Source organism: Salvelinus namaycush, chromosome 19 (assembly GCF_016432855.1).
Source record: "Salvelinus namaycush isolate Seneca chromosome 19, SaNama_1.0, whole genome shotgun sequence".
NCBI classification, from domain to species: domain Eukaryota; kingdom Metazoa; phylum Chordata; class Actinopteri; order Salmoniformes; family Salmonidae; genus Salvelinus; species Salvelinus namaycush.
In genome coordinates, this window is record NC_052325.1 from 325,232 (window position 1) to 341,726 (window position 16,495).

The following is a 16,495-nucleotide window of genomic DNA, read 5'->3' on the forward strand; positions in this document are numbered from 1 at the left end:
ACAGGTCAGGGTTCCATTATCGCAGGCAGAACAGTTGAACACTTCCCTGCACAAAACACATTGTGGGCGCTCCTCGTTAATTCTCAAAGTTTGTATGAAACCAAGAGAGAGAAACTGATCGCTGTATGAGCTCAGTCAGAACTTGTGGCTAGCTTGAGTCCATTTGCTGACAGCTGTGAGTGATGGCGAGTGGGAATGACAAGTCAGTGGCTGACAGGGCATCATCTGCTGGTGAACAGCAGTGCTGCAGCGTGTGGGTTATTTATGAATCCATGATATGGCAGAGTGATCTTCAATAAAAATGGCGAAAAAATATCTGGTAAACGGCAAAGCACACGGGCATCTCCCACTCGCACAGCTGCCAAACTGAGCACAGACACAGCTGCTAAGCAGAGCACAGACACAGCTGCTAAGCAGAGCATGCACTGAACAGAGAGCGCAGTTGCGCTTGGCCAATTCAATTCCACTAATGAATGAAATAATTATACATTTACTCAGACATGTCGTGACCCACCATTAACAGGTCCGCGACCAAAACTTTAAGAAAGGCTGATCTAAGGAAACGCCAAGTAATTTAGTCTCAACTTGTTGAACGGATTCAGCTGAGGTCTAGAACTTAAGGATTGATTTGTACCAAATAAAATGCTCTTAGTTTTAGAGATGTTCAGGACCAGTTTATTACTGGCCACCCATTCCAACAGACTGCAACTCTTTAAGGGTTTCAGTGACATCATTAGCTGTGGTTGCTGATGCGTATATGGTTGAATCATCAGCATACATGGACACACATGCTGTGTTTAATGCCAGTGTCATGTCATTGGTAAAAATAGAAAAGAGTAGAGGGCCTAAAGAGCGGCCCTGCGGTACACCACATTTTACATGTTTAACATTAGGGAAGGTAAAATTGAAGAAAACCCTCTGTTCTATTAGGTATCTCAATCCATTTTTATTTATGAATCCATGATATGGCAGAGGTTGAAGAGCCATAACACATACGTTTTCTCAACAACTGGTTATGGTCAATAATATCAAAGGCTGCACTGAAATCTAACAGTACAGCTCCTACAATCTTATCAATTTCTTTCAACCAATCATCAGTCATTTGTGTCGGTGCAGTACATGTTGAGTGTCCTTCTCTATAAGCATGCTGAAAGTCTGTTCATTTGTTTAGAGAAATAGCATTTCATTTGGTCAAACCACATTTTTCCCCAACAGTTTTCTAAGAGCTGGCAGCAAGCTGATAGGTCTGCTGTTAGAACCAGTAAAGACTGCTTTACCACCCTTGACCTGAGGACAAATACTTTCCTCTAGGCTCAGATTAAATATATGACAGATAGGAGTGACTATAGTCAGCTACCATCCTCAGTAGCTTTCCATCTAAGTTGTCAATGCCAGGAGGTTTGTCATTTATTGATCGATAACAATCATTTGTACACCTCTCCCACACTAACTTTACAAATTTCTAAAGTTGCCCACTTTGCCAATGAGGTAATCCTTAAAATAAATGGCCAGATATGACCATCGAGTTTAGAACACTGGCTTCAGTTAATCCTGTTCCATCGAGTCTAGAACACTGGCTTCAGTTAATCATGTTACATCGAGTCTAGAACACTGGCTTCAGTTAATCATGTTCCATCGAGTCTAGAACACTGGCTTCAGTTAATCCTGTTCCATCTAGTCTAGAACACTGGCTTCAGTTAATCCTGTTCCATCGAGTTTAGAACACTGGCTTCAGTTAATCTTGTTCCATCTAGTCTAGAACACTGGCTTCAGTTAATCCTGTTCCATCTAGTCTAGAACACTGGCTTCAGTTAATCCTGTTCCATCGAGTCTAGAACACTGGCTTCAGTTAATCATGTTACATCGAGTCTAGAACACTGGCTTCAGTTAATCATGTTCCATCGAGTCTAGAACACTGGCTTCAGTTAATCCTGTTCCATCTAGTCTAGAACACTGGCTTCAGTTAATCCTGTTCCATCTAGTCTAGAACACTGGCTTCAGTTAATCCTGTTCCATCTAGTCTAGAACACTGGCGTCAGTTAATCCTGTTCCATCGAGTTTAGAACACTGGCTTCAGTTAATCCTGTTCCATCGAGTTTAGAACACTGGCTTCAGTTAATCCTGTTCCATCGAGTATAGAACACTGGCGTCAATATAATCCTGTTCCATCGAGTTTAGAACACTGGCTTCAGTTAATCCTGTTCCATCTAGTCTAGAACACTGGCTTCAGTTAATCCTGTTCCATCGAGTTTAGAACACTGGCTTCAGTTAATCCTGTTCCATCTAGTCTAGAACACTGGCTTCAGTTAATCCTGTTCCATCGAGTTTAGAACACTGGCTTCAGTTAATCCTGTTCCATCGAGTTTAGAACACTGGCTTCAGTTAATCCTGTTCCATCGAGTCTAGAACACTGGCTTCAGTTAATCATGTTCCATCGAGTCTAGAACACTGGCGTCAGTTAATCCTTTTCCATCGAGTTTAGAACACTGGCTTCAGTTAATCCTGTTCCACCGAGTATAGAACACTGGCTTCAGTTAATCCTGTTCCATCGAGTATAGAACACTGGCTTCAGTTAATCCTGTTCCATCGAGTCTAGAACACTGGCTTCAGTTAATCCTGTTCCATCTAGTCTAGAACACTGGCTTCAGTTAATCCTGTTCCATCTAGTCTAGAACACTGGCTTCAGTTAATCCTGTTCCATCTAGTCTAGAACACTGGCTTCAGTTAATCCTGTTCCATCGAGTTTAGAACACTGGCTTCAGTTAATCCTGTTCCATCTAGTATAGAACACTGGCTTCAGTTAATCCTGTTCCACCGAGTCTAGAACACTGGCTTCAGTTAATCCTGTTCCACCGAGTCTAGAACACTGGCTTCAGTTAATCCTGTTCCATCGAGTATAGAACACTGGCTTCAGTTAATCCTGTTCCATCGAGTATAGAACACTGGCTTCAGTTAATCCTGTTCCATCTAGTCTAGAACACTGGCTTCAGGTAATCCTGTTCCATCGAGTCTAGAACACTGGCTTCAGTTAATCCTGTTCCATCGAGTCTAGAACACTGGCTTCAGTTAATCATGTTCCATCGAGTCTAGAACACTGGCTTCAGTTAATCCTGTTCCATCGAGTCTAGAACACTGGCTTCAGTTAATCCTGTTCCATCTAGTCTAGAACACTGGCTTCAGTTAATCCTGTTCCATCTAGTCTAGAACACTGGCGTCAGTTAATCCTGTTCCATCTAGTCTAGAACACTGGCGTCAGTTAATCCTGTTCCATCGAGTTTAGAACACTGGCGTCAGTTAATCCTGTTCCATCGAGTTTAGAACACTGGCTTCAGTTAATCCTGTTCCATCGAGTATAGAACACTGGCTTCAGGTAATCCTGTTCCATCGAGTCTAGAACACTGGCTTCAGGTAATCCTGTTCCATCGAGTCTAGAACACTGGCTTCAGTTAATCCTGTTCCATCTAGTCTAGAACACTGGCTTCAGTTAATCCTGTTCCATCGAGTCTAGAACACTGGCTTCAGTTAATCCTGTTCCATCGAGTTTAGAACACTGGCGTCAATATAATCCTGTTCCATCGAGTTTAGAACACTGGCTTCAGTTAATCCTGTTCCATCGAGTTTAGAACACTGGCTTCAGTTAATCCTGTTCCATCTAGTCTAGAACACTGGCTTCAGTTAATCCTGTTCCATCGAGTTTAGAACACTGGCTTCAGTTAATCCTGTTCCATCGAGTTTAGAACACTGGCTTCAGTTAATCCTGTTCCATCGAGTTTAGAACACTGGCTTCAGTTAATCCTGTTCCATCGAGTTTAGAACACTGGCTTCAGTTAATCCTGTTCCATCGAGTTTAGAACACTGGCTTCAGTTATTGCCGTTCCTCACCATGAAGATGTTAGACGCCATCTATCAACACTCAATAATACCTTTGAGAGAAATTATAGATTTGACTGTGCGGTTCTAAATATTAGGTTCTCAGCAGGTCCTGTCAGGTCTATAGTGTTTAGGAGCGCATTAAGGTGTTGCATGACTGAATGTAATCCCATAATAGGCCTTAGAATTAAATCACTTGAAGGTGTTTGACCCTAACTAGTCCCAGCAGCCTTTGACTTCTGACCTCCACACAGATAACCACTCCGCCCCCCCAGACGTGACTGGCCTATTGGAACACTCGCTGCATGCGGACAGAGACAGACCCCCGGTGGCGTCGGTGAAGGTGGTCCCCAGGGGGTACAACCACTCCAGCGTCATGGAAACCGCCGATGGTGAGTCCCACTGTCAACCCGGGTAGCCATGGCAACATCTCTGTCAATGAGAGCTCAGTAAAAGACCGATCTATCCACTCAGCAGTAACAGCATCCTCCTGTAAACCTCTGCTTCACTCTACTCATGTTAACATATGACTTCATTCACTAGTGGAGAGAAAGGATTTTCATATGAAACAAGGAATGTACCTGCAGTTGATTTACAATAGTGTGCTGGGATGGGTAAGGGTCAGCTCCTGAGTTGTGATAGAGGTCATTTAGAGGGGTGACAGATGAACGGTGACTGTCCCCGGAGACAGCTGATGGCCTGCTATCTGTCTGACTGATGGGCTGGTTATTTTCTGATTCCACAACGTATGGTTCCTGATTCCACAGCACCACAGCAGATCCACAACACCACAGCAGATCCATACCACCACAGCAGATCCATAACACCACAGCAGATCCATACCACCACAGCAGATCCATACCACCACAGCAGATCCATACCACCACAGCAGATCCATACCACCACAGCAGATCCATACCACCACAGCAGATCCACAACACCACAGCAGATCCACACCACCACAGCAGATCCACACCACCACAGCAGATCCATACCACCACAGCAGATCCACACCACCACAGCAGATCCATACCACCACAGCAGATCCATACCACCACAGCAGATCCACACCACCACAGCAGATCCACACCACCACAGCAGATCCACACCACCACAGCAGATCCATACCACCACAGCAGATCCATACCACCACAGCAGATCCACAGCAGATCCACACCACCACAGCAGATCCACACCACCACAGCAGATCCACACCACCACAGCAGATCCACACCACCACAGCAATATTAATGGATTTATTCATATTCACGTGTAACATGTCTCTCCTTCAGACCATAAGTACGAAGGTGACAGAGCCCTCTGTCTTACCGATGGTATTTTATAAATGAGCTATTACCCAGCTCTCTGTCTGGTGTCTGTGTACCCTTTTATACCAGCTACAGTGTCTGGGTGTCCTGTTATACCAGCTATAGTGGCTGGTGTCTGGGTGCCCTGTTATACCAGCTACAGTGGCTGGTGTCTGGGTGCTCTGTTATACCAGCTACAGTGGCTGGTGTCTGGGTGCTCTGTTATACCAGCTACAGTGTCTGGGTGTCCTGTTATACCAGCTATAGTGGCTGGTGTCTGGGTGCCCTGTTATACCAGCTACAGTGTCTGGGTGTCCTGTTATACCAGCTATAGTGGCTGGTGTCTGGGTGCCCTGTTATACCAGCTACAGTGGCTGGTGTCTGGGTGCTCTGTTATACCAGCTACAGTGGCTGGTGTCTGGGTGCTCTGTTATACCAGCTACAGTGGCTGGTGTCTGGGTGCCCTGTTATACCAGCTACAGTGGCTGGTGTCTGGGTGCTCTGTTATACCAGCTACAGTGGCTGGTGTCTGGGTGCCCTTTTATACCAGCTACAGTGGCTGGTGTCTGGGTGCTCTGTTATACCAGCTACAGTGGCTGGTGTCTGGGTGCTCTGTTATACCAGCTACAGTGGCTGGTGTCTGGGTGCTCTGTTATACCAGCTACAGTGGCTGGTGTCTGGGTGCTCTGTTATACCAGCTACAGTGTCTGGGTGCTCTGTTATACCAGCTACAGTGGCTGGTGTCTGTGTGCCCTGTTATACCAGCTACAGTGGCTGGTGTCTGTGTGCCCTGTTATACCAGCTACAGTGGCTGGTGTCTGTGTGCCCTGTTATACCAGCTACAGTGGCTGGTGTCTGTGTGCCCTGTTATACCAGCTACAGTGGCTGGTGTCTGTGTGCCCTGTTATACCAGCTATAGTGGCTGGTGTCTGGGTGCTCTGTTATACCAGCTACAGTGGCTGGTGTCTGTGTGCCCTGTTATACCAGCTACAGTGTCTGTGTGCCCTGTTATACCAGCTATAGTGGCTGGTGTCTGGGTGCTCTGTTATACCAGCTACAGTGGCTGGTGTCTGTGTGCCCTGTTATACCAGCTACAGTGTCTGGGTGCCCTGTTATACCAGCTACAGTGGCTGGTGTCTGTGTGCCCTGTTATACCAGCTACAGTGGCTGGTGTCTGTGTGCCCTGTTATACCAGCTACAGTGGCTGGTGTCTGTGTGCCCTGTTATACCAGCTATAGTGGCTGGTGTCTGGGTGCTCTGTTATACCAGCTACAGTGGCTGGTGTCTGTGTGCCCTGTTATACCAGCTATAGTGGCTGGTGTCTGGGTGCTCTGTTATACCAGCTACAGTGGCTGGTGTCTGTGTGCCCTGTTATACCAGCTATAGTGGCTGGTGTCTGGGTGCTCTGTTATACCATCTACAGTGGCTGGTGTCTGGGTACCCTGTTATACCAGCTACAGTGTCTGTGTACCCTGTTATACCAGCTATAGTGGCTGGTGTCTGGGTGCTCTGTTATACCAGCTACAGTGGCTGGTGTCTGTGTGCCCTGTTATACCAGCTATAGTGGCTGGTGTCTGTGTGCCCTGTTATACCATCTACAGTGGCTGGTGTCTGGGTACCCTGTTATACCAGCTACAGTGTCTGTGTACCCTGTTATACCAGCTACAGTGGCTGGTGTCTGGGTGCCCTGTTATACCAGCTACAGTGGCTGGTGTCTGTGTGCTCTGTTATACCAGCTACAGTGTCTGGGTGTCCTGTTATACCAGCTATAGTGGCTGGTGTCTGGGTGCCCTGTTATACCAGCTACAGTGGCTGGTGTCTGGGTGCTCTGTTATACCAGCTACAGTGGCTGGTGTCTGGGTGCCCTTTTATACCAGCTACAGTGGCTGGTGTCTGGGTGCTCTGTTATACCAGCTACAGTGGCTGGTGTCTGGGTGCTCTGTTATACCAGCTACAGTGGCTGGTGTCTGGGTGCTCTGTTATACCAGCTACAGTGGCTGGTGTCTGGGTGCTCTGTTATACCAGCTACAGTGTCTGGGTGCCCTGTTATACCAGCTACAGTGGCTGGTGTCTGTGTGCCCTGTTATACCAGCTACAGTGGCTGGTGTCTGTGTGCCCTGTTATACCAGCTACAGTGGCTGGTGTCTGTGTGCCCTGTTATACCAGCTATAGTGGCTGGTGTCTGGGTGCTCTGTTATACCAGCTACAGTGGCTGGTGTCTGTGTGCCCTGTTATACCAGCTACAGTGTCTGGGTGCCCTGTTATACCAGCTACAGTGGCTGGTGTCTGTGTGCCCTGTTATACCAGCTATAGTGGCTGGTGTCTGGGTGCTCTGTTATACCAGCTACAGTGGCTGGTGTCTGTGTGCCCTGTTATACCAGCTACAGTGTCTGGGTGCCCTGTTGTACCAGCTACAGTGGCTGGTGTCTGTGTGCCCTGTTATACCAGCTATAGTGGCTGGTGTCTGGGTGCCCTGTTATACCATCTACAGTGGCTGGTGTCTGGGTACCCTGTTATACCAGCTACAGTGTCTGTGTACCCTGTTATACCAGCTACAGTGGCTGGTGTCTGGGTGCCCTGTTATACCAGCTACAGTGGCTGGTGTCTGTGTGCTCTGTTATACCAGCTACAGTGGCTGGGTGCCCTGTTGTACCAGCTACAGTGTCTGGTGTCTGGGTACCCTGTTATACCAGCTACAGTGGCTGGGTGCCCTGTTATACCAGCTACAGTGTCTGGTGTCTGGGTGCCCTGTTATACCAGCTACAGTGGCTGGTGTCTGGGTGCTCTGTTATACCAGCTACAGTGGCTGGTGTCTGTGTACCCTGTTATACCAGCTACAGTGTCTGGGTGCCCTGTTATACCAGCTACAGTGGCTGGTGTCTGGGTGTCCTGTTATACCAGCTATAGTGGCTGGTGTCTGGGTGCCCTGTTATACCAGCTATAGTGGCTGGTGTCTGTGTGCCCTGTTATACCAGCTACAGTGGCTGGTGTCTGTGTGCCCTTTTATACCAGCTACAGTTGCTGGTGTCTGTGTGCCCTTTTATACCAGCTACAGTGGCTGGTGTCTGGGTGCTCTGTTATACCAGCTACAGTGGCTGGTGTCTGTGTGCCCTGTTATACCAGCTACAGTGGCTGGTGTCTGGGTGCCCTGTTATACCAGCTACAGTGGCTGGTGTCTGGGTGCTCTGTTATACCAGCTACAGTGGCTGGTGTCTGTGTGCCCTGTTATACCAGCTACAGTGTCTGGGTGCCCTGTTGTACCAGCTACAGTGTCTGGTGTCTGTGTGCCCTGTTATACCAGCTACAGTGGCTGGTGTCTGTGTACCCTGTTATACCAGCTACAGTGGCTGGTGTCTGGGTGCCCTGTTATACCAGCTATAGTGGCTGGTGTCTGTGTACCCTGTTATACCAGCTACAGTGGCTGGTGTCTGTGTACCCTGTTGTACCAGCTACAGTGGCTGGTGTCTGGGTGCCCTGTTATACCAGCTACAGTGGCTGGTGTCTGTGTATCCTGTTATACCAGCTACAGTGTCTGGGTGCTCTGTTATACCAGCTACAGTGTCTGGGTACCCTGTTATACCAGCTACAGTGTCTGGGTGCTCTGTTATACCAGCTACAGTGTCTGGGTGCCCTGTTATACCAGCTACGGTGTCTGGTGTCTGTGTATCCTGTTATACCAGCTACAGTGGCTGGTGTCTGTGTATCCTGTTATACCAGCTACAGTGGCTGGTGTCTGTGTATCCTGTTATACCAGCTACAGTGGCTGGTGTCTGGGTGCCCTGTTATACCAGCTACAGTGGCTGGTGTCTGTGTGCCATGTTATACCAGCTACAGTGGCTGGTGTCTGGGTGCCCTGTTGTACCAGCTACAGTGGCTGGTGTCTGTGTACCCTGTTATACCAGCTACAGTGGCTGGTGTCTGTGTGCCATGTTATACCAGCTACAGTGGCTGGTGTCTGGGTGCCCTGTTATACCAGCTACAGTGGCTGGTGTCTGTGTACCCTGTTATACCAGCTATAGTGGCTGGTGTCTGTGTGCCCTGTTATACCAGCTACAGTGTCTGGTGTCTGTGTGCCCTGTTATACCAGCTACAGTGTCTGGTGTCTGGGTGCCCTGTTATACCAGCTACAGTGGCTGGTGTCTGTGTGCCCTTTTATACCAGCTACAGTGGCTGGTGTCTGGGTGCTCTGTTATACCAGCTACAGTGGCTGGTGTCTGGGTGCTCTGTTATACCAGCTACAGTGTCTGGTGTCTGGGTGCTCTGTTATACCAGCTACAGTGGCTGGTGTCTGTGTGCCCTGTTATACCAGCTACAGTGTCTGGGTGCCCTGTTATACCAGCTATAGTGGCTGGTGTCTGGGTGCCCTGTTATACCAGCTACAGTGGCTGGTGTCTGTGTGCCCTGTTATACCAGCTATAGTGGCTGGTGTCTGGGTGCCCTGTTATACCAGCTACAGTGGCTGGTGTCTGGGTGCCCTGTTATACCAGCTACAGTGGCTGGTGTCTGGGTACCCTGTTATACCAGCTACAGTGTCTGTGTACCCTGTTATACCAGCTACAGTGGCTGGTGTCTGGGTGCTCTGTTATACCAGCTATAGTGGCTGGTGTCTGTGTACCCTGTTATACCAGCTACAGTGGCTGGTGTCTGTGTACCCTGTTGTACCAGCTACAGTGGCTGGTGTCTGGGTGCCCTGTTATACCAGCTACAGTGTCTGGGTGCTCTGTTATACCAGCTACAGTGTCTGGGTACCCTGTTATACCAGCTACGGTGTCTGGGTGCCCTGTTATACCAGCTACAGTGTCTGGGTGCTCTGTTATACCAGCTACAGTGTCTGGGTACCCTGTTATACCAGCTACAGTGTCTGGGTGCTCTGTTATACCAGCTACAGTGTCTGGGTGCCCTGTTATACCAGCTATAGTGGCTGGTGTCTGGGTGCCCTGTTGTACCAGCTACAGTGGCTGGTATCTGTGTACCCTGTTATACCAGCTACAGTTGCTGGTGTCTGTGTGCCCTGTTGTACCAGCTACAGTGTCTGGGTGCCCTGTTATACCAGCTCTCTGTCTGGTGTCTGTGTACCCTGTTATACCAGCTACAGTGGCTGGTGTCTGGGTGCCCTGTTATATCAGCTACAGTGGCTGGTGTCTGGGTGCCCTGTTATATCAGCTACAGTGGCTGGTGTCTGTGTATCCTGTTATACCAGCTACAGTGGCTGGTGTCTGTGTACCCTGTTATACCAGCTACAGTGGCTGGTGTCTGTGTGCCCTGTTGTACCAGCTACAGTGTCTGTGTACCCTGTTATACCAGCTACAGTGGCTGGTGTCTGTGTGCCCTGTTATACCAGCTACAGTGGCTGGTGTCTGGGTGCCCTGTTGTACCAGCTACAGTGTCTGTGTACCCTGTTATACCAGCTATAGTGTCTGTGTACCCTGTTATACCAGCTACAGTGGCTGGTGTCTGTGTACCCTGTTATACCAGCTACAGTGTCTGTGTACCCTGTTATACCAGCTACAGTGGCTGGTGTCTGTGTGCCCTGTTATACCAGCTACAGTGGCTGGTGTCTGGGTGCCCTGTTGTACCAGCTACAGTGTCTGTGTACCCTGTTGTACCAGCTACAGTGTCTGTGTACCCTGTTATACCAGCTATAGTGGCTGGTGTCTGTGTGCCCTGTTATACCAGCTATAGTGTCTGTGTACCCTGTTATACCAGCTACAGTGGCTGGTGTCTGTGTGCCCTGTTATACCAGCTATAGTGTCTGGGTGCCCTGTTGTACCAGCTACAGTGGTTGGTGTCTGTGTACCCTGTTATACCAGCTCTCTGTCTGGTGTCTATCTGATAGGGGGCGTGTTGTATTGAACACCATGTTGCTGCTGGTATATTAGAGGGGCGAGCTGCTTTAATGATACATGTTTTATTGAAGAGAAAGCTGAATGAAAGATGAAGCTATGTGGGTAAACAACAGATTACCTTTCGTGGTGTTTTTTTAATTGGTCTGTGTTGACGTCTGACCCCGTTGTGCCCAGTGTTGCTCTGAGCTGCTTGATGAGAAAATGAGAGGTGTCTGGAGACGAAGGTCTGAGGCTAGGGACTAGAGGGGTCTGGAGACGAAGGTCTGAGGCTAGGGACTAGAGGGGTCTGGAGACGAAGGTCTGAGGTTAGGGACTAGAGGGGTCTGGAGACGAAGGTCTGAGGTTAGGGACTAGAGGGGTCTGGAGACGAAGGTCTGAGGTTAGGGACTAGAGGGGTCTGGAGACGAAGGTCTGAGGTTAGGGACTAGAGGGGTCTGGAGACGAAGGTCTGAGGTTAGGGACTAGAGGGGTCTGGAGACGAAGGTCTGAGGTTAGGGTCTAGAGGGGTCTGGAGACGAAGGTCTGAGGTTAGGGACTAGAGGGGTCTGGAGACGAAGGTCTGAGGTTAGGGACTAGAGGGGTCTGGAGACGAAGGTCTGAGGTTAGGGACTAGAGGGGTCTGGAGACGAAGGTCTGAGGCTAGGGACTAGAGGGGTCTGGAGACGAAGGTCTGATGCTAGGGACTAGAGGGGTCTGGAGACGAAGGTCTGAGGTTAGGGACTAGAGGGGTCTGGTGAAGCTGGTTGAGGTTAGGGACTAGAGGGGTCTGGTGAAGCTGGTTGAGGTTAGGGACTAGAGGGGTCTGGTGAAGCTGGTTGAGGTTAGGGACTAGAGGGGTCTGGTGAAGCTGGTTGAGGTTAGGAACTAGAGGGGTCTGGTGAAGCTGGTTGAGGTTAGGGACTAGAGGGGTCTGGAGAAGCTGGTTGAGGTTAGGGACTAGAGGGGTCTGGTGAAGCTGGTTGAGGTTAGGGACTAGAGGGGTCTGGAGAAGCTGGTTGAGGTTAGGGACTAGAGGGGTCTGGAGAAGCTGGTTGAGGTTAGGGACTAGAGGGGTCTGGAGAAGCTGGTTGAGGTTAGGGACTAGAGGGGTCTGGAGAAGCTGGTTGAGGTTAGGGACTAGAGGGGTCTGGAGAAGCTGGTTGAGGTTAGGGACTAGAGGGGTCTGGAGAAGCTGGTTGAGGTTAGGGACTAGAGGGGTCTGGAGAAGCTGGTTGAGGTTAGGGACTAGAGGGGTCTGGAGAAGCTGGTTGAGGTTAGGGACTAGAGGGGTCTGGTGAAGCTGGTTGAGGTTAGGGACTAGAGGGGTCTGGTGAAGCTGGTTGAGGTTAGGGACTAGAGGGGTCTGGTGAAGCTGGTTGAGGTTAGGGACTAGAGGGGTCTGGAGAAGCTGGTTGAGGTTAGGGACTAGAGGGGTCTGGAGAAGCTGGTTGAGATTAGGGACTAGAGGGGTCTGGAGAAGCTGGTTGAGGTTAGGGACTAGAGGGGTCTGGTGAAGCTGGTTGAGATTAGGGACTAGAGGGGTCTGGAGAAGCTGGTTGAGATTATCTCTCTCTCTGTTTTTATTTTACTCTTTTCTTTCTTTCTCTCAAAATTCAATTTATGGGCTGATATTCGGTTGTACAATTTGATTAAATATATATTTTTTGCGAATTTAATCTTGTTAACCAGAAAGTTATAACATGTAAGGAGCTGTTCTTCTGCATGACTTTTCTCTGTCTGTTTCTCTCAATTCAATTCAAGGGGCTTTATTGACATGGGAAACATATGTTAACATTGCCAAAGCAAGTGAGGTAGATAATATACAAAAGTGAAATAAAAATTAACAGTTAACATTACACTCACAGAAGTTTCAAAAGAATAAAGACATTACAAATGTCATATTATGTATATATACAGTGTTGTAACGATGTACAAATGGTTAAAGTACAAATGGTTAAAGTATAAAGGGGAAAATAAATCAGCATAAATATGGGTTGTATTCTTGGTTGGTGAGCGGACCCAAGACCTCACAACCATAAAGGGCAATGGGTTCTATAACTGATTCAAGTATTTTTAACCAGATCCTAATTGGTATGTCAAAATTTATTTTCCTTTTGATCGCATAGAAGGTCCTTGCCTTGTCTCTCAGATCGTTCACAGCTTTGTGGAAGTTACCTGTGGCGCTGATGTTTAGGCCAAGGTATGTATCGTTTTTTGTGTGCTCTAGGGCAACGGTGTCTAGATGGAATTCGTGGTCTTGGTGACTGGACCTTTTTTGGAACACCATTATTTTTGTCTTACTGAGATTTACTGTCAGGGCCCAGGTCTGACAGAATCTGTGCAGAAGATCTAGGTGCTGCTGTAGACCCTCCTTGGTTGGGGACAGAAGCACCAGATCATCAGCAAACAGTAGACATTTGACTTCAGATTCTAGTACTGTGAGGCCGGGTGCTGCAGACTGTTCTAGTGCCCTCGCCAATTTGTTGATATATATGTTGAATAGGGTGGGGCTCAAGCTGCATCCCTGTCTCACCCCACGGCCCTGTGAAAATAAATATGTTTTTTGCCTATTTTAACCGCACACTTGTTGTTTGTGAACATGGATTTTATATTATCATGTTTTTCCCCCAACACCACTTTCCATCAATTTGTATCGCAGACCCTCATGCCAAATTGAGTCAAAGGCTTTTTTGAAGTCAACAAAGCATGAATACTTTGTTTTAGTTTGTTTGTTTGCCAATTAGGGTGTGCAGGGTGAATATGTGGTCTGTCGTACGGTAATTTGGTAAAAAGCCAATTTGACATTTGGTCAGTACATTGTGTTCATTGAGGAAATGTACGAGTCTGCTGTTAATGATAATTCAGAGGATTTTCCCAAGGTTGCTGTTGACTCATATCCCACGGTAGTTATTTGGCGTCAAATTTGTCTCCACTTTTGTGGATTGGGGTGATCAGTCCTTGGTTCCAAATATTGGGGAAGATGCCGGAGCTGAGTATGATGTTAAAGAGTTTTAGTATAGCCAATTGGAATTTGTTGTCTGTATATTTTATAATTTCATTGAGGATACCATCAACACCACAGGCCTTTTTGGGTCGGAGGGTTTGTATATTGTCCTCTAGTTCATTCAATGTAATTGGAGAATCCAGTGGGTTCTGGTCGTCTCAATTTCTCTCTTCCCCCTGTCTCTAGGTGTCCCAGTGAACAGCAGAGTGTCCTCTAAGATCCAGCAGCTTCTCAACACTCTGAAGAGACCTAAGAGACCGTCACTTAGAGAGTTCTTCATTGACGACTTCGAGGAGCTTGTAGATGGTAAGTTGCAGATCTCTAAGCTGTTTCTACAGCTCTGTTCTATAGAGTCCAGTTGAACGTTTCCAGGAAAGCCCTTACATGGACATCCAGGGGTTGTTAAGGGAGTGGACAGGATGCAGGGAAGGCAGTGCTGACTGAAGGGGTAGTTTGTTTGAGGTTGGGAGGCGTGGTGGCCGCGATGGCGTCTCAGCCGATTAGGGAAGAATAACTGTCACTTCGGAATGGCTTCGGGTGCGTTCCGGGGAGAATGGTTTCAAAATGTTTTGCTCATGGTTGGTGAACAGGTGGGAGCGGAACATAGACACACTACATCCAGAATGAACGCGGTGGTGGATGTGTTCATGGGAAAAGGGAGTGTGCTTGACTGCCTAGTTGTCACTGGGAGTTTAGTGAGATGTGTGTTGGTGTTGATTTCACCTCTTTCCATCCCGCTGACAAGAGCAGCGGAGGCTAATCTGGCTGTTTATTAGACAGATTCTCAAGGAGTTGGTTAGTTTTGGGAAGTTTGCAAGTGGTTTTCATGTGCTCTCGGCTGGGTGCCAAGCGGAATCCATTAAACATGTTGTCTCCTTTTGGAGAAAAGTGTTTGTTTCTTAACAACGCAGAACGGCAGCTAAATGTACAGCCCTAGGTTAAGCAGGGGGAGGGGTGGTACTCGGGGGGAGGGGTGGTACTCAGGGGGAGGGGTGGTACTCGGGGGGGAGGGGTGGTACTCGGGGGGGAGGGGTGGTACTCGGGGGGGAGGGGTGGTACTCGGGGGGGAGGGGTGGTACTCGGGGGGGAGGGGTGGTACTCGGGGGGGAGGGGTGGTACTCGGGGGGGAGGGGTGGTACTCGGGGGGGAGGGGTGGTACTCGGGGGGAGGGGTGGTACTCGGGGGGGGGGGGGGGGGTGGTACTCGGGGGGGAGGGGTGGTACACGACGTTAAGCAGGGGGAGGGGTGGTACACGACGTTAAGCAGGGGGAGGGGTGGTACACGACGTTAAGCAGGGGGAAGGGTGGTACTCAGGGTTAAGCGGGGGAGGGATGGTACTCAGGGGAAGGGGTGGTACTCAGGGGGAGGGGTGGTACACGACGTTAAGCAGGGGGAGGGGTGGTACACGACGTTAAGCAGGGGGAAGGGTGGTACTCAGGGTTAAGCAGGGGGAGGGATGGTACTCCGGGGGAGGGGTGGTACTCCGTGGGAGGGGTGGTACTCCGGGGGAGGGGTGGTATGCAGGGTTAAGCAGGGGGGAGGGGTGGTACTCAGGGGGAGGGGTGGTACTCATGGGGAGGGGGGTATGCAGGGTTAAGCAGGGGAAGGGGTGGTACTCGGGGGGAGGGGTGGTACACGGGGGGAGGGGTGGTACACGACATTAAGCAGGGGGAGGGGTGGTACTCAGGGGGAGGGGTGGTACACGACGTTAAACAGGGGGAGGGGTGGTACTCAGGGGGAGGGGTGGTACACGACGTTAAGCAGGGGGAAGGGATGGTACTCAGGGGGAGGGGTGGTATGCAGGGTTAAGCAGGGGGAGGGGTGGTACGCAGGGGGAGGGGTGGTACGCAGGGGGAGGGGTGGTACGCAGGGGGAGGGGTGGTACGCAGGCGGAGGGGTGGTACTCAGGGGGAGGGGTGGTATGCAGGGTTAAGCAGGGGGAGGGGTGGTACGCAGTGTTTTCAGTGTGGGGACAAGAGGTTTACAAAGTCCAGAGACGGGGAGATGGTGACCACGCAAGGTCCAGAGACGGGGAGATGGTGACCACGCAAGGTCCAGAGACGGGGAGATGGTGACCACGCAAGGTCCAGAGACGCCGAGATGGTGACCACACAAGGTCCAGAGACGGGGAGATGGTGACCACACAAGGTCCAGAGACGGGGAGATGGTGACCACACAAGGTCCAGAGACGGGGAGATGGTGACCACACAAGGTCCAGAGACGGGGAGATGGTGACCACACAAGGTCCAGAGACGGGGAGATGGTGACCACACAAGGTCCAGAGACGGGAGATGGTGCAGACAAGGTCCAGAGACGGGGAGATGGTGACCACACAAGGTCCAGATACGGGGAGATGGTGACCACGCAAGGTCCAGAGACGGGAGATGGTGACCACACAAGGTCCAGAGACGGGGGAGATGGTGCAGACAAGCGCAACCAGCAGGCAGCGGGGGCTGGGACACATGGGGCAGAGGCTGGGGTTAGCTCTG

The 16,495-nt window shown here is 49.7% G+C and overlaps 1 protein-coding gene across 1 annotated transcript in view; it reads left to right on the forward strand.

Moving 5' to 3' along the window:
* LOC120064503 (disco-interacting protein 2 homolog A-like) overlaps positions 1-16,495 on the forward strand; it is a 198,358-nt gene that overhangs the window by 99,563 nt on the left and 82,300 nt on the right. The window contains exons 7-8 of the mRNA XM_039015120.1: positions 4,125-4,262; positions 14,193-14,312. Of these exons, the coding sequence (XP_038871048.1) occupies positions 4,125-4,262; positions 14,193-14,312 (258 nt within the window). The remainder of the gene's footprint in view (positions 1-4,124; positions 4,263-14,192; positions 14,313-16,495) is intronic.